At 42.2% G+C, this 23,231-nt stretch overlaps 1 protein-coding gene across 5 annotated transcripts in view; it reads left to right on the top strand.

The window, feature by feature from the left end:
- LOC111861415 (RNA-binding protein Musashi homolog Rbp6) overlaps positions 1–23,231 on the top strand; it is a gene marked incomplete at its 5' end in the record, with an annotated part of 815,587 nt that overhangs the window by 374,079 nt on the left and 418,277 nt on the right. For all 5 annotated transcript variants that reach the window (XM_033750309.1, XM_033750308.1, XM_033750310.1 and 2 more), the window contains 1 exon segment: positions 10,660–10,752. In XM_033750309.1, the coding sequence (XP_033606200.1) occupies positions 10,660–10,752 (93 nt within the window).

The following is a 23,231-nucleotide window of genomic DNA, read 5'->3' as shown; positions in this document are numbered from 1 at the left end:
CACTTTTGATAAGAGGGTGAGTGGACCCCGGATCCTATCTGGACGCTTTGGAGTAGAGAGGAATCTCTTGCTTCTACCGAGAAGCAAACCTCGGCCATCCAGCCTGTAGGCCGTTGGTATTTCAACTGAACTATTTCTTCGCCTTGATTAAAATTCTCTAAAATGTAGTTGTTATGTTACTTTATACGATCTTTGTCTCTCACGATAAGGTAAAAACTAGGAATGGGGTAAATGTAAGGTAAAGTTCTCCCTATTCTTAACTATTTAAGCATCACACCATGAAGACGTATGGGGGAAGGGACGTATAGATCCACATTTTCTTGACCTCGGCACTAACTGGAGGTGAGTGGTCAGCTTCACACTCCGGCCTCTTTACCCCTGAGGGCAGAATTCCCGGTATCCATTGCATAGATTGCTATGTGGATCCCAGAGACGGTCTGGACGACGTTGAGAAGAGAAAATTCTTCACCCTACCGGGACTCGAACTCCGACCTCTCGGTAGTCCATCTCATAGCTAGACGCTATACCGACTGCGCTATCCCGGCTCCCTGAACATTGAATGAGATTATTTGGAAACGGGTAAGAAGTGAATATTTTAACATGAGAGGTAGGTAATAATTGGGAATTGGGAGAAGTGAGATAGTGATTAGTTTCATAATTTGTTCTCTTAACCAAATATGTTTACATTTGTTAAATAAATGACTGTGAGACTGGTTTGACGTGTTGCACGCGTGGAGGAAGAGGTGATGAATGAGTACAACATGTTGGTCGGTAACCCAGAGCGGAAGAGGTTACCAGGATATGTAGCGAATGAGGTGGGAACCTTCGGGTTGTATGAAAGCATAGCCTCATAAACTAATTTAGGATATATCAGCTTTCCAAGGCAGACTTTACACCATGGAATTAGTTTGTTGGTAATTTTGCCCCGAAGAATGGTTTTGGACCATCTGCCAGCGTATCAAGAGCGAAGATATGAATCCTTTCTGTTTAGAACGTATTCCCGAGAGACAGAACTGAGGGTGAACGGTAGTTTATAAAGCCAAATATCTCCCAATCTACTTAATTAAAACACCACTCCCTGAATACGTACGGATGTGGAGGTACGGCCCTGCGTATTCCTAATTTAGTAACTTAATGGAGACTAGTGTTCAGCTTCACGCCGCGACCGTTTAACCCCCGGGATTTCCGTTCCGGTTTTGCATAGGCTGGATTAATCTTAGGGCCAGTCTGGAAGCTGTGGAAAAGAGAAAATTCTCTCCATCCTGCCAGGAATCAAGGATCAGTGCTCTGTTCTGCCCATAGTCTAGGTGTTGTAACGACGCTGTTTCAGCTGCAGTGGGTATGCGGCATCTTTTGAGACTAGGACGTTAATGGTTATTTAAGGACTTGGCAGGGAATGGTCAAGGATGTTTCGGTGGAGCGTTTGAGGAAAACAAATGAGGATAAACCGTGACGCGAGCGAGGATCGAACCGATTGCTTACAAATGCAAGTCTATAGCTACGTCATGGCGATTTTCAATGAAGGGGGCTGACACAAAATTGTTTTTTGAATTTTGTGTCGTGGAAAAGACAGGACGGAGAAGCGAAGCGCCAGTAGATGGAAATTGTGCATTGCGGTCTTGACAGCAGGCGACGCCGCTATGTAAGCCTTTGCATTTTGCCAATATAATGGTTTGTATCCAGCTGTGTTATACGGCATTAATCAGCGTCCAGCAATTTTAACCATGGTTATGTTTCTTTGATGCAGGAATTCTCGTGTTTTTGGTCGATTCAAAATTCAGGGTACAGTAATACAATGTGTATTGAATTAAACGTGCCTATCCAACCAAAAATATATGCACAAATAAGAAAGGTGCAGGTTACATAAACCGGTAACAGAACTGAATTGAATTGTAGGGGTAACCCGTTCGAGTCTATCCCGAGGCACTAAATATATTTACTTCATATATTTTTGCGTTTTCCAACAAATGTGATGATATATTTTCTATGACGTAGATCAGGGACCTTTGATTTTAAATCATTGCTTTCCAATCATAATCATCTTCCTTTCTCGTTCTGAGTCATACTGTCTACAGTTGAAAACCTCTTCATAAGATTAGCTTCTAAATTGCGTGCATATCTATATTAGCGTCTAAATCGTTGAGCAAAACGAAACAAAAACAAACTCCTTGATTTTAGTCCGCAAGCGAACCATACCGTCCGTGGGGATTCGTTGCGCTGACCACGCGCACCTTCTATCCGCTAAAGCAGGCACTAACTTCGACGACAAGCGGCGGTCGCTCGGTCGGTAAATCGTTGAGCAGGTTTTATTTAATTCCGATATCAGAGATTTTTACTGAACATTGACAGTTTCGATTTTCAGCCATATTGAACCTCAACGAAGTCCATTTTACTTGTTGCCAAATGGACAAAAGGGCTGCAATTGGACTTGAGCATAATAAAGAGCTTTATTGGGGATTTTGTGTACTGCATTATGTTTGGATGCACTTCTGTTTGCATTTGTATTTAATCTTGTTGCAATATGTGGCACCTTCCTTCAGAAAGAAGGTCTGCAGCGTGTTTATTGTGTGTGTAGTGTATATACGCTTCTTTTCAACCTCTTGGTCCGCATTGTTTGGATATTTTTAATGATGTTGCACGAGCACTATTCAAGAGCTACCACACATTCAGGGAAGTGAGGTTGCCATAGCAACCACACAAAACCAGTGATGCATGTTATCACCGTATATTTCTTTGTACTCTTGTTACACCAGGGAGATTTCAAGAGAGTTGCATGTTCTTTTCTATTATTTTTGTATATTGTAAAAATGGCAGACCTTACTATCATTATGAATAGTTGCGTATTTTTATACATATTTCTAAATTAACTAAAAATCTTTATTTTCTTCTTTGGCGCTACAGCCCCAATTTGGGCCTTGGCCTGCCTCCATGAAACTCTCCGGTCCACTTCGGTTTACTAGACCTTAGACATTCGATAGGACTCCTTGGGCTGGTGATCAGCTTGTCGCAAGTCCTCCACCTGTATACAAACTCAGAAAAACACAAACACACACACCAACACTAAACATCCATACCCTGAGTCGGATTCGAACCCACGATCCTGGCTTCCAAGCGAGCGAAAACAGTGCATGCCTTAGACCGCTCCGCTACCGTGACCTCTAATAACAGAAATTAGTTGAGTTTCTTATTTTAACCCTATGACGACACAGTTTTTAAATCTCATCAGTGTACGGTGTGTATCTATGGTCGCTGACCATATTCATCGCCTCGAGGCAAACATGAATGATAATGAAGAAGGGATCTAGTGAGGAGGTTCGTGTGGAGGTAAACGCAAGGAGAACTCAGTACATGTTGATGTTTCGTCACCAGAATGCAGGGCAAATTCATGTCATAAAGATAGCTAACAGCTCCTTTGAAAATATGATACAGTTAAGATATTTGGGAACGACAGTAACAAATCAAAATTTGATTCAGGAGGAAATTAAGAGGAGGCTGATTTCGGCTAATGCTTGCTACCATTCAGTCGAGAACTTTCGTCCTCGTCAGCTGTCTAAAAACGTGAAAAGTAGAGTATACAGTGCACAAAACTATAATTTTGGAATTAAGGGAGGAACATAGACTGAGGGTTTTTGAGAACAGGGTGTTGAGAATATTTGGACCGAAGAGAGATAAAGTGACAGGAGGCTGGAGAAAAATGCTGAATGAGGAGGTTCGTAACTTGTACTCTTCTTCAAGTATAATTAGAATGATCAAGTCAATGAAGATGAGATGGGTAGAGCATGTAGCACGAATGGGGATTAATTCATATGGGATATTGGTAGGAAAGAGACTACTAGGATGACCTAGGCATAGTTGGGAGAATGATATTAAAATGTAATAGGATGGGTTGGCACCGATTGGATTGATTTGACTCAGGATAAGGCCCAATGAAGGGTTTTTGTGAACACGGTAATGAACCTTCGAGTTGCATAAAATGCTGGGAAGCTCTTGAGTAGCTGAGCGACTGGCGGCTTCTCAAGAAGAGCTCGACCCAATGGGGTTAGTCATGTACAACTCTCTCTTTCTCCTTTTGGTCTCTCATTTTATGTATTTTAAGCCCCTAACAAGTGAGGAAAATTTGAATAACCCCTAAGTTAGGCCGCACACCGACATGCATCAAGACATGTAACAGTCAAGACACCATATCTGCGACATGACGCAAAGAAATGAGCACAGTTGAAACGAATGAGATTATCAAAACCGCCACACACCGGTCTGAGTCATGATGCTGACGTCAGCTTCATGCTGACCAATCACAAATGAAGCGAGACTACTTCTTTTTTCTCGTGCCTTGATGCTTGTCTTGACGTAGTTGGTGTGCGCCCGCCCTAAGATACCCAGCAAGGAGATGCAACATGAAAGGTAAATCAATGCATTTATACACAAACCCTTTACGAAGACGTGAATTTTTAGTATATTTCGGGCATCCTACGTCGGTGAATTTGATTCTTTATTGACGCATATGTTAACCCTTTAAATACTGAATTTCTTTTAAATAATATATAGAAATTCATTTCTTACCTCGCAAGAAGGGCATTACGTCTCCGCAAGAAAATCAACCGGTTAATGCTGTTTCAGTCAACCTATAGAATCTGAGCTACTGACAGCATCATTAAACAAATTACAAGGAAACAGTAGCTGTTTATTGTGAGAACGGCACGAAACGCTCAAATACGCTCTGTGGGCAGAATGCGGTGTTTTAGTGTGTTAAAGTAAGCGGTGTGTACAGTTCAGTTTTCATGTTGCAGCAGGTGTTTTCTGCTGAGCTGAATTAGGAAACTTCCATGCCACGAGCATATTACGGTAACCTTGGTTGTCAGGATTTGGATGTGCTAGCTAGGTTGTCGTATTTATGCTGCAGGATTGAAAAAAAAAGAACTTTTCACATTGAATTTCTTCTAAATAATATGTAAAACTTCAGTCCGTACCTCACAGGAAACACATTACGTCTCCACTACAAAGACCAACCCGTTAGTGCCGAAACACAGAATGATGTTAAAGTAGATGATGCATGTAGGAACCACAGGCCTTTAATGCACTTGAAGTAATGCGACGTATTTAAGCTCCGAACGGCAGGGTTAATTTCACGGTACAGCGACTTTCATTTTCCTGAGTTCGGTAATGCGTGTCATCATGATTCATAACGATATTATCAGCTACATTGGTTATATAGTTAGATGTCAGGTTAATTGTAAAGGAGTTGGTAGGAAAAGCCGTGGCCTACTTTAAGACTGTTGTGCGACAGTTTATCTGGAAGGGTTAAGTAAGATTATGAGAAACTCAGTCAGAATTGTTGGTTGTAGGTTGAAATTGGATACCGAAGCTCTCGTAATACGAAGTGACCTTCAAAGATCTATTGTGCTTCCAACCTGGATTAACCCTTTATTAATCCTACACTTCGAATGAAATGTAGGACTTTATTTAAAGGGGGCGTCATAAAGGTCACTTGGTTCCATGAAGAAGTGACCCACGTGACGAAATCCTAAATAAGCTATGGCCTCACATTCACATAGGATATGTGTTTCTGATTCATCTTCTTAGGTCGCATGGTTTCGTGATATTGTTATAAGCAGAGGAGAAAGTATAATTTCGCTTTTGTCCTCCCTCTTCCGTGGCCTTTAGTCCACAAGCGAACTATACCGACCAAGCGACCGCCGCTTGTCTGCGACGTTAGTACCAATTTTTGCTGATAGATGGTGTCGCATGGTCAGCGCAACGGATTCCGTTAATCTCGGTTTTCTAGACCGGAGTATTTGTCCTTAATTGCAGTTATTAGCAGAGTTATGTTAATTTTAAAGCTTAATTTGAGGACCAATAGCTTAATCTCGGCGTATATTTGTGTGTGCCGTCTGCCTGCGGGTGTCTGTCAATCGCTTGTCATGGTAGTTGTCACGTTTGCCACCAGTGTCAGCTCTGTGCTCCATGGTATGCCATTTCAAAGATGACGATATAACTTAGTTCACTGTTTTAGTGGAGAAATGAGGAGAGAGATAAAGAAGAAAAAATTGTATGAAGGATTAAGTTACCGCGTTCCGAAGGAAATGATTCCCCGTTGAATTTTGACGGATTTTTCCCATTATTTTAAAATAATGAAGAAGTTGATATGCATAATAAGGATCATGGGTTGGACATCTATATCGGAGCGATAGAACGAGACAGGCGTTCAGAACTTCGCCGAAAGAAAAAGAATAGATCGGAAACAGTCATTTTGAACTTAGAGAAATATGTGGTTGCATAATACCAAGGCGAACGTTAGATATGGATATGAATAGAATTTGAACTGCTTCATCACAGTATCTTGGTTTTCCTTTAGGATGTTCAGCCCTCAAGTTATGTTACCGCAGGATTAGTACTGTGGCTCATTGCTTACACATGTAAGTAATTAGATAATTATATACGTTAAATATTTGCTTAGCTGGCAATTTAGTTGGAATTGTGTTCGACCACTGGAAGTAAAGTTTTACACTTGTCTTTAATATAAAATTAACCCAGATGAAATTTGATTCCTAGAAAGCCAGTTTATCCCTTATTTATTAACCAGAATTTCGTTAGTATATTTTACTTAAAACATTCGAGGACGGCAGACAAGGGGTGGTGTTCTAGCTCGGGGGTTGGATATGGGGCTGACAACTTCTCGCCATAAAAATAAGCTTGTAACGAAATGTCACAAAGGTACTCGAACCAAGACGGATTCTTTGGATGAACGACTTCTCAGGATGGAGACCAGTGGAAGGGTCTTGTGAACCCGGCAATGTACCCTTGGGTTCCATAAATTGTTGGGAAGTTCTTGAGTAGCTGCACAATAGGCGGCGTCTCAATGAAGTTAAGTTATTTACTTAAAATCGACACTGTTCCAAATCTGCTAGTTTCCTTCTTCGTGGAGTTCTTGCCTTGAAATATAGCTCGTCTCAGTCATAAACTTGCTGACATCATAAATCACGTCTCGTCGTTAAAATTTCTCTGAAACGATCGAAATGCAGTTCGCCGTGCCACTGACAGCCGCCATTAAACGCCTGCAATAACACGTGACCCGAACTGCAGTGTATAACTTGCCTCGTGAACCATTTTAGCCACAGGATGTCCCAATTCATTATTTATTTTGGTTAGATAATTATTTGGAACAGAAATCATGGCTATGCTGGTTCGCGTGGGGTTATCTGCAAGATGTCTTTTAACCTTTTACGAATTTTTTTGTCTGTGCATGCTTTAGAAGCCGGAGAATTAGCCGAAAAGATGAGAAAGGAAAGGTCTAAGAAGGCTGTATTGCTATTTTTTTTATTGCTAGTGGTGTGGGAATATTTTGCCTGTGGTTCTATATGGGTGTGAAACTTGATCTCTGACATTAAGGGAGGAAAACAGACTGAGGGTGTTGAGGAGATTATTTGGACCAAAGAGAGATGAAATCACAGGATGTTTAAGAAAACTGCATAACGAGGAGCTTCATAACTTGTACTCTTCTCCAAGTATAATTAGAATGATCAAGTCAAGGAGGATGAGGTGGGCAGGTCATGTAGCACGAATGGGGGATACGAGGAATGCGTTTAGGATATTGGTGGGGAAGCCAGAAAGAAAGAGACCACAAGGAAGACCAAGGCGTAGGTGGGTGGATAATATTAGAATGGATCTTAGATAGAATGGGATGGTATGGATTGGATAAATCTGGCTCAGGATAGGGACCAGTGGAGGGCTCTTGTGAACACGGTGATGATCCTTCGGGTTCCATAAAATGCTGGGAAATTCTTGAATAGCTGAAGAATTGGCGGCTCCTCAAGAAGGGCTGAGCTCCATGAGTAAATAAGTAAGTAATTAAGTGGGGTGGGACTAAGTCCCTTGTACTGCGGCCACTTCTGGCCTATTGTACCAGCCCCAGATGATAGGTGAGGGTGATTGTGGAGCAGTTGGTGGCAGGGGAAACCGAAGTACTCGGAGAAAACCTGCCCCAGCGCCACTTTGTCCCCCACAAATCCCACTTGACCAGACCCGGAATCGAACCCGGGCCGCGGCGGTGGGAAACCAGCGACTAACCGCTTGAGCTATGGCGCGGCCCAGGCTATGTATTACTTAAGCTACAGAAGAAATTTCTGGGATGGGCCTTAGTCAGTAATATCTGTTCTGGTGTGACAATTATTTGCCACCTGCCACAGTAGGTCTTCTGAACCTGTGCACTATCGTACGGGTTATGTTTCCATCTGTAACGTGGCAGCACCGTAGTTCTGACCTGTTCCCCAGTCACATCTGGCTGTTGTGAATTTCATGTACAGACAACAGCAGGAGGAATATTCCCGCCATACTGTTTGCGGTTAACTTACAGGCATTTTCGAGAGAAATGATATTGTGGGATGGGAGAAAAAGAAGAAAAATTGTTTCTGTGTCGCAACAGAAAATTTTGGAACTTACCGTACTTTGATGTCATGATTTCCTGAATCGTTTGCATGTTTCGCTGGGGCGCAGCGGTCACATCTGTTCCCTGTCGCTTTTTTATATCGCTGCAATATTAACGGCGTCTGTTTAAATATGGTTCTTCTGTGCTTTCTTTAAACGCGCGAGTTATATGCGGCATTTTACCCGAGTTGCCATATGTGCGTGTATGTGTGTAAGAGATAAAAGTGTGTAAAAAAAAAGTAAAGGTATCCCTGTAACAGGTCCATAGGGTTGTGAGATGTTGAGGCTCCCACACTATCTAGACAATCGGCTCATAGATGGCGGCAAGGTTGTCAGCCCTACGCGCCGGCCGTCCTTTACCCCCAGGAATATTCCTGGTACTCATTTCTGTTAGAGGCTTAGTCAACCCCAGGGCCATATTGCTGCTAGAAGGATTAGGCAAATTAAAAAAATCCACCTCATCGGAATTCGATCCCGCGACCTTCCGGCTTGTAGAGTTGTGCCTCAACCAACTACGCTATCGCATGACCCCTTTGTGTAAGAGATATGATATATAATTGCTAAGATACTAATATGAAGTGGTTCAGAATTGGACTGCAGTTATTTTTATTGGTTTTGGATTCGTCTATAATTGTACAAAACGTGAAGTATCCCGCAACACGAAATTCAGTTTCCTTTAATTTCCTTCAAGTCCATGTTGAATGTAGCAGACTTTGGCTACGCTGTACAGTAATACCTTTTCTATGATATGACAGACTTCTTTGTACTACCGAGATATCTTCAACACAAATTCCTTATTGTGTTGCTCTGTTTAGGTTAAAGCAGTGGCGACCGTAATATGACATACAGGCTTTACGCTCTTCCCAAGATGCAAGGCGGTCCGACCCATGCGATATAAATATATTGCTAATATACGCCGTTAAACAAAATATCCTGCCACATACAGTATAAAATATGTATTATAATCAAAGGTGAAGCAATCTGTGTAACAGGCTGTTGAAGCCCATAGGACTGTGAGACGTCGAGGCTCCCACATTTTCTAGAAAATCGGCTACACATGGCTGCGAGTGTATTATAAAAAATTATTTTTTTTAATCAGTAAAATCCGAGACTTCGGCGAAACAGAGATTATGGTTGCTGAGTTCATTTTGTAACACCTTGACAGCGGCGAAGTTTAGGATGTACATATATGGCGTTCGTATTAATGATTAATATTGTTTGTGGTCTAGTGGTCAGAGTTCCTGGCTGCAGATCCAGAGGTCTTGGGTTTGATTCCCGGCGCTACCAGATTTTTTGAGAAGTAGTGGGTCTGGAACGGAGTCCACTCAGCTCCGTGAGGATAATTGAGGAGCTATTTCAAGGAAATAGCTGCTCCGGCCTAGAAACTGCCGTGGGGATCCGTTGCGCTGACCATGCGACACCCTGTATGCGCTAGAGTTTGCACTAACTTCGCCGGCAAGCGGCCGTCTCTCGGTCGGTATAGTTCGCTTACGGACTGCAGACCACGGAGTTTGTTTTTCGTCTTGTTTGTTTATTCTTTACGTCTGTATTCACTGGAATACACTGTATTTCACTGGAAATAATTGATAGTGTCATATATATTAGTGACTTTAAGACGGGGTTTGGATTGGTGAATCGATTTATTGGATACTCACAAGTCGTAACTACAAGTAATTATAACACTCTTGAGTATTACTGTGACTATAACACACAAAATGAATTCTTCGACATCTGCTTACTAGTCGTTACTTGGTAATACTTCAACTATTGAATCATCCATCCTCAGTCCTCTGGAACTCGCTGTAATTCAGCTTTTGGAGGTCTGAACGCCGGACTTAACTAACTTCATGCGGACCGAATATAGAACACCTCCTCCAAGGGTTGCATTCTGCTGTTCACATATGCCTTGTCCCGTACACGCCTGTAATACCTTGGCAGTCAAACCCACTGCCCAGCAACGGACGTGTAGTCTCGTTGACGGCCGTTTTCTAGCAACAGACGTCTCTGTTATGCTTCTCTGACTGCACATTTCCGGCATTCAGGCGTAATGTCACAGTAGCTACATAACAGTGTTTATCTTGAGACTCAGTATCTCACTAGTGGTTTGAAATAAGGGCGTCTGGACCGGAAGCAGTATGTTGAAGCTATGTGCAGGGAGAGCCGTCATGACTGACCCTGAGTGGATTTGTGCTACTGAATACGAGTTACGTGGCTGATCGTCTGTAATTGTTGTTGCAGATGGTAACCCGGACGAAGAAGATATTTGTGGGTGGGCTCTCGGCACCGACGACGCTAGAAGACGTCAAGAATTACTTCGAGCAGTTCGGGCCGGTGAGTACTCAGATCATTTTCTTCCTCATTTGCCTTCCTTTCTTTGTCCTCTTTTCACTCATCAATTATTACGTATACAAAAACTAACTCCGTGGCTTTAGTCCGACCGAGCGGCCGCCGCTTGTCGGCGAAGTTAGTAGCAACTTTAGCGGATAGAGGGTGTCGCGTGATCAGCGCAACGAATCCCCACGGCCATTAATTTCGGTTTTTCTAGACTGGAACCGCTATTTCCTTGAAATAGCTCCTCGATTATCCTCACGAGGCTGAGTGTACCCCGTTCCAGACCCACTACTTCTCAGAAAATCTGGCAGTGTCGGGAATCGAGCCCGGGACCTGTGGATATGTAGCCAGGAACTCTGACTGCAAGACCACAGAGCCGGTCCTAATTATTACTTATATATATATTTTTTTGGTTTATTCTTTTCGGTCTTTGTGCCACATGAAACCCAGCTACGGGATGAGTCATGGTACGTTGTAGCTTTAGGCAAACTTACGGACGCGAAGTCCCGTGCGTTTGAATTTCCCACCTGCCTCTGAATACCGGTAGTATCTTGAAAACAGAATCTAATAAGTTTCTAATGTTAACGTAACGGTCTACGTTACTAACTGATGATGTCACATCTCCGTTCCCATGGTACAGAGTGATTCTAAATTATTGCTGGGGTTTCCGTGGCCTGTAATTTTCAAACCTTAAGTGCCACGAAAGGCGCGCATGTTGAAGTTGTTTAGCATTCTGCAATATTGATTTTATAGATAACAAACATTTTAGTAACACTTTCATATTACGTGAGCAGTTTTATTTTATTTGTTCCTGTTTGAAAATTATAGGCCACGGAAACCCTGACAGTAATTTAGAATCATCCTATAGATCTATATCAATATATAGAAAACGTATCTTATTTTACTGTCTCAGGAAACGTGTTTTCAGAATGGAGGGGTGTTATTGATATCAAGTTACAACATAAGTAAAGAAAGTAATTAATTGAACTAGATTTTGGAACACGTACGTCACTTGATATAAAAAGTACCGGGTTTTATTGCAGTGAATTGTATATTTTGTACAAAAAGTTTCCCTGGAATTAGGGGTAAAACAAATGTATTTTAATACCACTGATAATCTGTCTATTCCTGTTGATCCCACTGGGCACTTCGTTTCACTTAAGATTCTTAATCTTAGACAATCGCGAGGAATCTTTGAACGGAGGATAAGCCCGACACAAGGCCACTACCACTACCTACACAGGACAACACGAACAGAATAAACGAAGAAAAACATCAATTCCTTGAGTGGGATTCGAACCGACGATCCCAGTGTTTTAGCGGGCGAAGACATTTCATGCGTAAGACCACGCGGCCCTGTGATCGGCACCACTATGAAGTAAAGTTGTTTCTATGCTTAACTAATTAAGCACTACGCACTGAAGGCTTATGGGGAGTGAATATATAGATCCAACCACTAATAGTAGCCTTCATGAAATTAGACCACCAAAGAAATTCTTGTCAGAGAAAGATACAATTAAGAACAGAAGGAACGGAAAGAGAGCAATTTCACTGTCGGCGTTCTGTTACCGACGAAAGGAACGACTAGACTTGGGACAATGGAAATAAAAACGGACGTAAGAAAGACAAGTGTGGATTCATACCTACCCTCATGATAAGACAGTGAAACATCAACATAATCGTGGAACCCTTACCAAATTCTTCTTCTGGGAACAGAGATCGCTTCAATGGGAAATGCCTGCAGTGAAGAATTACACTGTAGAGTCTACAGTGTAGACCTAGATGCGAAGGAAGAAAATGTGTAATTTAGAAAGAACAAACATTCACAGATCTCATTGTTAAGATGGTTGTCTTCTGGCATGTGCCGCTATGCAGTTTAGTAGAGGCAACAGATGCCTCTTAAACTGTGGTACCTGTCTAGCAGATTATCATACCACACACAACAGTAAGCCTCAACACCTTGTTTTGTTGGCATGTTTTCATAACAAGCAGTTTCAGTTGTTTAATCTCACAAACAACTCGCTTCAACAATTCAGAGACGGTTGGGGATTTTCCTTTGGCTTTCTAATCCAGATTAGAAGCGTCAATGTTGTTTATGTACCTGTCGATCCTCCTAGCATAGTTTACAACTTGCATCCTGTTGTGCGTGACAGAATTCCTATTGTTCTTTGTTAACTACTACATAACGCTCATAAATGGTGTATCAATTATAAACAACCAAGTCTTCTTATTTCTTAAAATCAAATGTTTGGATCAAACATTGATCATTGTCAGGTGAAAACTTACAAATAAAAATAATTACAGTATAGAATTAATCAGTATGTATTTATTTACATTAGTATATGTTCACCTGATGATTAATATTCTATAGAACCGTTTGGTTTTAAAAATAAAAACAGTTGTTGGGTTTATAGTGTTCGTTTGGAAGATGGCTGCCCGTGAGAAATTGGAGAGTTTGTGACTGAAAAGGTCATGTAAGTGTTTTTGTCCCTGATTCTGTATAATAGAAACGAGAGATAATCTGCGCAGATACTTTGCGCATTCTTTCTCATGTGTGAATTGCATATCTCAGCCTTATTATTTATGTCCATTTCCCATGTACATGATTAAAACGTAATCAGAATCGGTTAAGTTCTTTTCGAGAAAGAGACTTTTCGGTATTGGCCCTGTAGAAGGCATACTCTTAATTTTCCGGAATACACAACCTTTAAGGCTATATTTAAGGAAATGATCTCCATAAATTAAAGAAAATTCTTAAAAATCATTTAAAAAATAACAGTTTCGTGTTTCTGGACCCATATGAAGTGTCCCTATTTTTGGAGCTGGAATATTCGCCTTCATTGGGCTCTGACGACTGATGGATACGCGCATGCGCTAAAATACCGAATATGAATAAACCGCCTGACTCTGCGGTCTCCAACGAAGCGCACACACGTAAGACGGACAGACGATATCCCAGAAACAACTTTTCAGTATCAGGGGCGCTGAAATCGCGTAAATATGCCGGAATCTCCCGATAGACCTTTTGTCTCGGTCACAGGACTTTCTCATGCTACATATCCCTGACTCTACAGTCAGTCCTTTTGCTGGACGTTGGCTACTCTCTCAGTTTCTTAATCCTGTACACAGACGGTAGGACTCCTCATACGGGGGATAAGCCTGTCGCAAGGCCACTACCTAAGGCCGCACCATAGCTCAAGATGTTAGTTGCTAGCTTCCCACCGCGGCGGTCCGGGTTCGATTTGTGGTGGACAAAGTGACGCTGGGGCAGGTTTTCTCTGAGTACTTCGGTTTCTCCTGCCAATCTCCATCCCACCAAATTCTCCAGCATCATAATCACCCGGGGCAGGCTACAATAGGCCAATCAGTGGCCTCCGTGCCGAGTGGACCCACTTGGACTCCTCCCCTCACTTAGCGAATTAAAAATTAAAATTAAAAAGGCCAGTACCTACACACACAATAAACTCGCACAAACATCCATTCGATTCGAACCCACGATCCCAGTGTTCGAGCGAGCGAAGACTCTTCATGCCTGAGACCGCGCGGCCACTGTAATCGGCATGCTACATACACGTATATGGGAAAGTAAAAACCACATGGAACAGTGTAGGCATGTTTCGACCACGGAATCTGCTGCCTACAAATCGGGTGAGGAAGGATGTTGATTACTTGCAACATTCGAATAAATCCGTAGATTTACATAACGGCACTGTCAATAGCTGTGATTATAAAGGCAAAGTTGTCCCTATGCTTAACCAGTTAAGGGGAGGGGATGTATTGATCCACATTTTCTTGAATTCAGCACTAGTTGCAGGTGAGTAGTTAGCTTCACGCCACTGCCGCTTTACCCACGGGGAAGGAGTCCTCGTACCCACTGGAGAATAGACAATTCTTGACACTGCCAGGACTCGAACTCCGACCCCCCGGCCATCCAGCCCGTAGACAGTCCTGTACTGACTGAGCTATCCCGGCTCCCAACTCAGATTATTCGATGTCGAATTTGGGGTAATTAGTGAATAATGAATTGGGAAATAGAGGAAAGGAAGCGATTGAGGCCTAATTTGAAGGTGTCTCCCGGAACTGAAGAAAATCACACAGTCCTTAGCCAAGTTAGTCGATGTCCCTACCGAGATAAAGTCACAAGCGCTACCGCTTGGGTTAACCTGCTCAGTTAATAAATGGATGAAGTTTGGGGAAAGAGAGCGGAATGATGGATTTATTATGGCGTAGGAGGAGGAAGGAAAATAGAAGGATCCTAAAAGCAAGAAAATCTAAAATTGTCATCCATCAATGCTATAAATCTTGCCTTGCAAGTTACCTTAAGTATTAACGTCGCACATAAAGCAGCCGGTAATGTAGCCTGGTTTACATGTAGCTGACGGAGTAGAGACCAATATTTTGGAAGTGACTGGTAATGAACGTGGAAGGGTACATAATTTCCTGCCCCCCGACATCTTCGTGTATGTGCTTTTTAATGTTCTAGTAACTACCTGCTAAGCTAACACATTGCGTTTTATTACTGCCGTTTAACAGCCATGAAATTCCGTCCCAGTTAATTATACATAAGCTATGTAGCCCTGCTGATTTTATATTATGTCGCGGTAATAAAATTTATTTCTCAGATGAATACTCTGTCTTTATGTTCGTATGCGTAACTGCATAAAATGAACGTATAATAAGGAGGTTGCGTATGTCCGAATTTATTTAGCAGGTATCGATAATATTTGGTATTGAACTATATTTATATTAAAGGGGCACGCGGTAGCGTACTTGGTTGAGGCACTGTGCTACAAGCCGGAAGGTTGCGGGTTCGATTCCCGATGAGGTGGAATTTTACAATTTACCTTATCCTTCCAGTCGCGTTATGGCCCTGGGGTCGACTCACCCTCCAACAGAAATGAGTACCAGGAATATTCTTGGGAGTAAAGGGCAGCCGGCGCTTAAAGCTGACAACCTTACCGCCATCTAGTGCCGTGGTTAAGAATGAGTGGAGCTGTACATTCACTTCCCGATTTATTTTCAAGGTTTTGTGCTTAGTTAATTAAGCACAGGGCCAACTTTAACTCTACTTTTATTACGGCAGACAACTATCCTATCCCATAGTATTCACTGTAGGAGATTTGAAAGTACATGTATTGGACTGGCTGCCCCTGGTATGATATTCTCTTGGTTTTTTTTTTATAAAAATGCTTCTAGTATCAAGTTATTCTGACCCTTCTCTTGTATCTTTTCTCGAAGTTAATTTTATGTACCGTAGGAGTCAAGTTTTAACATGAATTTCCAAAACGCCTGAAGGCAGCAATTATGGTTTCTAATTCACTGTAGTGCGAATTTTTGTTAAAGTTGTTACTTTATATTGTTTTAGAGTGACCGCACACCAACTGCGTCAAGACAAGCATCAAGACATGATGCATTGCTTTATTCGTGATTGGCTGAAGCTGACGTCAGCATCATGACTCAGACCGGTGTGCGGCGGTTTTCATAATCTCATTCGTTTCAACTGTGCTCTTTTCTTTGCGTCTTGTCGCAGACATCTTGTCTTGACGCTTGTCGGTGTGCGGCCTACCTTTACATTGATGGCTGATTATTGTTGGCATAATCATTAACTTTTTATTGATCTCTGGTAANAAACCAGCATAATACATGATACATTTAAAGTATGAGTGTAAATTTAACTTCGTGAAATTACCTTTAATTTGAATTGATTGGTGCTTAAAGCTGATTTTCGAAAATGCCACCGCCGGCCGCAACACAGGCTGCCGCTAGGTTGTGAACCGCGCCGGACATACCAACCCACCACGCCTTAGGTGCCTCTCAAGTGTCGAGATAACGAGAACGCTCTGTCTGTAGCTGGCTAAAAATAGCGACCCGCCAACTGACAGACGCGGTTCACACGAGGGCGTGTACATGAATAACAAAACGGTCATAACTCCGTAACCGTCCAAATTCGGACACATGTTTATATGAACATTTTTGATCACAAAGACCTAGGAAATCACCTCCTGCAGTTATGCCCTAAAGTCGTGAAAGTCACCCGTTTCAACGGCAATAACTCAACATTTCTCGCTTTGATTTTACAGAAATTCTAGTAAAAGTTGCACAATTTGGATGAGAGTATTTAAATTTTCTCCATTCGCACAATAACACTGGTTTAAACGCCCTACGTCGCCAAAGGGCTGGCCTACACATGTTTCTTTTGTTTACTGACAATGAACAGTTGTTTTCTTAAATACCGTTAAGTAGTTGATTTTTATAACATACTCGATGTGTTTCTAGGTAGCAGGGAGCGATTTTGTTAATAGTTCCAATACAGAGAAGTGAAAATTGTGCCATTGTTAAAGAAACCACGGAGTAAGCAGTGTTCTGTGAAGTTGGTCACGTGTACTGATGTTATTGATATGATCTTGTTTGCAAAGTCGCTGGAAATGTCTGCAGTCCGTCCTTATGTCTGTCTGTCCGGATGGTTGTTAGTGCGGTGTAAGAGAGAGGCCACAGCTCGTTATCTTTATGGAACAGATATCACGTCTGGTAATGAGGTACGCATAAAGAACAGCCAGCCATCAGCCAGTGCTGCCATCTAACGAGGAAATGAGTCGCTAACTCCGTTTATCGGAGCTTGGGCAAATCCGCCGTCTCGTATAGACTACCTGAACACAGGAAATATGTTAATGGGGGGACTCATTATAAAGTGAACGGTCCACCTCAACTTTATGTAATGAAGTGGAAATTTTGTAAGATTTATTGACTTTTCTTTTGATGATTTTTGAAATGCATGCGTTATGAGTATTGTTTCTCAGTTGTTTTTTTTTCTGGTGTAGAGTCCCTGGCTACAGATCCAGAGGTCCCGGGTTCGATTCCCGGTGCTACCATATTTTCTGAGAAGTAGTGTGTACGGAACGGGGTCCACTCAGCCTCGTGATGATAACCGAGGAGCTATTTCAAGGAAATAGCGGCTCCGGTCTAGAAAACCGAGAGTAACGGCCGTGGTGATCCGTTTCGCTACCACGTTGCGCCTGATCAATGTTATGGGCTGTGACGCTGTGTAGTGTGTTAGATATGAGACAATATTTCGGTGGAAGTAGCTTCCTCCATGTTCTGTTATCTTGAAGGTGGTGAGCATGTTTCTTCTCAAATTCTGATGCCTTCTTACAAGTCTGTACGTCATCAGATTCCAGGAGACCTCATTGTAAACGTTACTTAACCGGTAGAATCGTGGGACTTTCATCACCTTCGGATTCCATAAACTCTTTTTCGGATGAACAACTGAAAACTTTAAAATGTATACCCTGTACCATGATCAGTGGCGGCTCGTTACTAAAATTAGTGGGGGTGCTGCTCCAGAAGCGCACAGTTCCATACAAAGATTTGGCTACTGACATTAAGCTTAAGGATTATATATTGTACTGTACTCATTATATAAATGTTATCGATAATATCATGTAGAAATTGGGGGTGCTGCAGTTCCTATACACGGGCCTCCCCTGATCATGATATTATTAGTGGGGTGAGACTGAGTCCACTTTGTACTGCGGCCACTTCTGGCCTATTGTACCAGCCCCAGATGATAGGTGAGGGTGATTGTGGAGCAATTGGTGGAATGAAGATTGGCAGGGGAAACTGAAGTACTCGGAGAAAACCAGGGAAGCAGTGGGAAGCTAGCGATTAACCGCGTGAGCTATGCTGCGGCCTACCATGATATTAGATATGTTATCGCAGTCTTGTTGGTTAGCGGTCTTCCTTGTTCGGTTGTGGCCGGTCGGAATATCGCTCGGGGGGGGGGCGTAATATCCTTTCGAGCCTTTTCAGGCTTTCAAGGTAATTTCCGGCGGAGGTAGCCTGAAACCGGCGACTGTTCTTTACAACTAACCATTGGTAATTAGCCTGCTTGTTTTCTTCTTCAAGACTATTCAACCAATGCATTAAGAACCGTCTCACCAACCAATCAACCAACCAACCAAGTAGCCAACCACCAGGTTTGAACCTGGCATCTCTCCAGCTGCAGTCGAGTGCTCTACCAACCAAACGAAGTCATAATTACTTAGTTATCTATCTATGGCTCTACAGCTCTTTGTTGGACCTTGGCCGCTTTTCAGTTTCTTCGTCTTTTACAGAGTCGGTAGGACTCCTTGGACTTGGGATCCCCACAGGACACCACACACAGATATCCCACGAGTGTTCGAGCGGACGAAGACACTTCATGCTTTATATTGAACGGCCAGTGTGATCGGCCCATAATTACTTATTTACGTTGCTAATTGGTTGGGTATGTAGAAGGTACCTGCCGTACTTATGTAAGTAGTTAGAATGGCGGGTAAGTAATTAATTAGATTATTGCCAAGGCAGAGAGGTAGGTAGCTAGTTAGGTGGATGGGATGTTTGGTTCAGTAGGCAGTTAACTAGCTGGCTGGTTTTCTAGATCAGCGTTTTCCAAAGTGGAACCATTAGCACCCCAGGGAGGCGTGAAGATTTCCCCGAAGTTCGCTGAAGATGCTAGTAGTTTAGATAACATGCATATACTTTGGTTACAAAAGTTGACATTAAATTCTAGAAATACGATATAATAGAAAAAACACTCAATGGATATTGTTATTTTTAAATTGCCAAATCACACTTTAAAGTCATTTTTAATGGTTGGATGGACTCCACTATTTTAATTCGTAACATGGGAGCCTCGAGCGAAAGGCGTTTCGGATCCACGGGTCCATATAATTACTCAGTCACGTCGTATTCGCTTTCTTGGGCAGGATACCTTGAATTTTGTTTCTTACTGTGTAGACAAACTATCTCAGAATTATGACGTCTGGGGCCAGAGGCGCTTTTAAAGCCACTCTCCATGAATGTTTGAGGATTGCTGTCTGGTTGTAATTGCGGTGGTTACAGAGCAACATGTTCTCTTTCCATCTGATCTTCTTACTGTTCTAATTACACTTCAAGTCTATGGCATGTGTACGTCAAAATAAAGCTAAGCCCCCCCCCCCCCGTTTTTTAGTATGCGGAAGTGCAGCTGATATGATTGGTTCTTGCCTTGATTCTAAAATTGTATTCCCTTTCATGATAGCGCAATCACGCTGCTAATAGTTTCCTTGATGCACAGGTGTGCGACTCAATTAGATGCTTAGAGGTCCAGGAGTTGTCGCGTTTTAGGGGCTTTACGACCCTAGTTCCAGGAGGTATAACAACTCTTTTAAGCCTGAAGCTCATCAAAATATTCAATTCAGTTCCTCCCTCTCAGAAAACCTATTATGTCTCCATTACAAATACCGACTGGTTGATGGTGTTTAGGGAAATAATCGCTGTTGATTCAGAGAATCGTGCGAAACACAGCCAAAGACAGGGTTTTTTGGTCTAACTTCATGGAGCTGAGCCCTTGTTGAGAAGCCGCCAGTTGTGTAGTTACTCAAGAACTTCCCTATATTTTATGCAACCCGAAGTTTCAGTGTCGTGTTCACAAGAAACTTTCATTTGTCCCTATCCTTATCCAGCCCACACCAGCCCTCTGATCTCCCTCAGAGCCATTCCACTATTATCCACTCACTTTCATCTTGGTCTTCCAAGTTGTCTCTTTCCGTTTGGCTATCCTACTACTATCCTATATGTATTCCTCTTCTCCCATTGCATGTTACGTGCTCTCACACCCTCATCCTCCTTGACTTGATCATTCTAATTATACTTGGAGAAGAGTACAAATTATGAAGCTCCTTATGCAGTTTTCTTGAACCTCCTGTCACTTCATCTCTCTTCGGTCCAAATATTCTTCTCACCACCCTGTTCTCAAACACCCTTAGTCTGTGATCCTCCCTTAATATCAAGAGATCAAGTTTCATACCAATACAGAACCAGAGGAAAATTATGGTTTTGTACGAGTATATTATAATTTTTACGTTTTTAGACGACAGACGAGAAGACAAAAGGTTCTGGACCGAATGGTAGCAAGCACAACCCGAATCAAGTCTCTTCTTATTTTTCTCCTGAATCAGATTTTGTTTCTTACTGTCGTTCTCAAATATTTCAGCTGTGCCACATTTTCAAAAAATCTGGTAGCTATGTTTCATGATTTTGCCCTGCAATCTGATGAAGAGACAGCAACATATACTTAGCTTTCTCTACGTTTATTTCTAGACCAACGTCATTACTAGGGTCAATTAAAGAGCCTGTTTTTTTCTTTGTGGTATCAGTGTTGTCTCCCGATAGATTCGCGTCATCAGCATAGACCAGCAGCTGATATGTCCCATTTAACTTCAGTCCCACTTGGATTTCGTCAACCTTCATAGTCACCTCCGTGAAAACCTCAAATCTTTTTTTTTCTTGGCACTACAGCCCCAGTGGGCCTAGGCCTACCTCCATGAACTTCTCCGTTCACTTCGGTTTTTCTAGATCTTACACATTCGGTAGGACTCCTTGGGCGGGTGATTAGCTCGTCGCAAGGCCTCTACCTGTACACAAACACAGAAAAACGCACACAAACATCCATGCCCTGAGTGGGATTCGAACCCACGATCCCGATTTCCGAGCAAGCGAAGAGAGTGCATGCCTTAGACTGCTCGGCTACCGTGACCGGCACCTCAAATCTTACCTCTTTGAATTAATTTATTTCTCTATATATGTCTCTAATGATCTCGTTCTTACTGTTCGTTGCAAGACCATTAATTTTTTCTTTCATATGTTCCCTCTTTTAATTCCTGAAATCCCTGCTCGCTTCACGTCTTACGTATATTGTTTGGATTATTCCAGTTTATTTCATTTGGATTTCGTAACCACTGCAATTTGGCTTGTGTCCTTTGATGTAATAATTTTGATCATTATTCGTCGAACTATGGCTTATGCTTCTTCAGTTCTAAATGACCTGGACTCCGCTTGGGTGAAATTTCGATATTCTCTCTATAGTTTCCCAAGGTCTGTTACTATTCATCTCAGTGTTCCAAGTTTTCCAAAACTGCGAACCTATTTGAGTTTTCATCACGATACTCCTCCTTACCCCCTACCGCGTACTTGAACCTCTCCATATGAAATCTGTACTTTGTTTGTTTATTCACTGCCAGTCTCTCCCTTAGTTGTCAGTATCACCATCTCTCCTGAACGATCGGACATCAAGTACACGTACAATTGAATGTCATCTCTTAATCTATCAATATATGGTAAATTTTGTTGTGCGTCTTTCCATCAAGAAATGTCCAAGTAAACTTACAGATGTTAAGATGTGGGACCGTTGTACTTTTGAAAGGTACGTGGCAAAGTTTATTGCTGTAGCTCCATTATCATTACTAATTTCATATAAACTCTCATCTGAAGTGATAATCTCAGCTTCTCCACGCAATTGCGAGAATATTACCTCAAAATAGGCCACTACCGCTTCCTCGTGATTTCCAAATCATTATTAACTAATTTTCCAAGGCCACCCTATAGCTCAAGCGGTTAGTCGCTAGCTTCCCACTGCGGCGGCCCGGGTTCGATTCCGGGTCTGCTCAAGTGGAATCTGTGGTGGACAAAATGGCGCTGGGGCAGGTTTTCTCAGAGTACTTCGGTTTCCCCTGCCAATATACATTCCACCAATTGTCCCACAATCACCCTCACCTATCATCTGGGGCTGGTACAATAGGCCAGAAGTGGCCGCAGTACAAGGGACTTAGTCCCACCCCAGTAGCAAAAAAAAACTAATTTTCCTATCTTTTGACGCCGTATAGTTTGAGATAGAACATCGTTAAATAAATTAATAGTTATATTTGTTGGTAGAACTGATCAGTGCTTAGTTCGTGACTTGGATCGCTGGTCTGTCGGGTACTGGACAAAGTTTTGAGACTGGTTCAGGAGTTAAATTGCCTAATTCAAGAAGAAAAGAAGATTAGTCAGGCTGATGACTACCCAGCTAGTTACCTATCGTGGCCGGAAGTCCTCGCAGGAGTGGCAATTTGATTGTGCAGGCTTTCGGCACGTATGCTGCAGTGGTTTTGATGCTTGGCGGTAGGGATCATTAGGGGAATCCAGGCCATTAAGGCTTCCGTGTGAGGGAGGGCGGTAACCCCACCCTACCCTTGGAAGTTCATTTCACATGCGGCCAGTGTCTAGCATGCGTTATCCACTGTCACGTTTTGACCTCTGGCAGAATGACATCTTGTTGCTACTAGAAATGTTCTCCTGCTTCAGTTGCTGTTCTGTTGCTGCACGTCTGTGTCTCCTGGTTCTGGTTATACAGGATGTCCCGCAACGGGATGTGCATAGCTTAATTGCATACTCTTGGAATCATTTTGAGTCGAAATTTCCAATGATTATAATCATCCATTATCCATCCAATCTGCAACGATGTGTGAAGAAAATGAGAATGAACTATTTATTGCGTTTATAATTTTGACTTTATTTCCATTTAATTTTAGGTTATTATTATTATTATTATTATTATTATTATTATTTGGATGTGTTAGTCACAAGTAAGTAAAAATTAATTGAGTTATTGTTATTAGTATTAACTTCTATATGTACATATA

This window comes from Cryptotermes secundus, unplaced genomic scaffold (genome assembly GCF_002891405.2).
Source record: "Cryptotermes secundus unplaced genomic scaffold, Csec_1.0 scaffold605, whole genome shotgun sequence".
NCBI classification, from domain to species: domain Eukaryota; kingdom Metazoa; phylum Arthropoda; class Insecta; order Blattodea; family Kalotermitidae; genus Cryptotermes; species Cryptotermes secundus.
The sequence above is the reverse complement of the archived record's forward strand: the minus strand, read 5'-3'. Positions and strand labels throughout refer to the sequence as shown.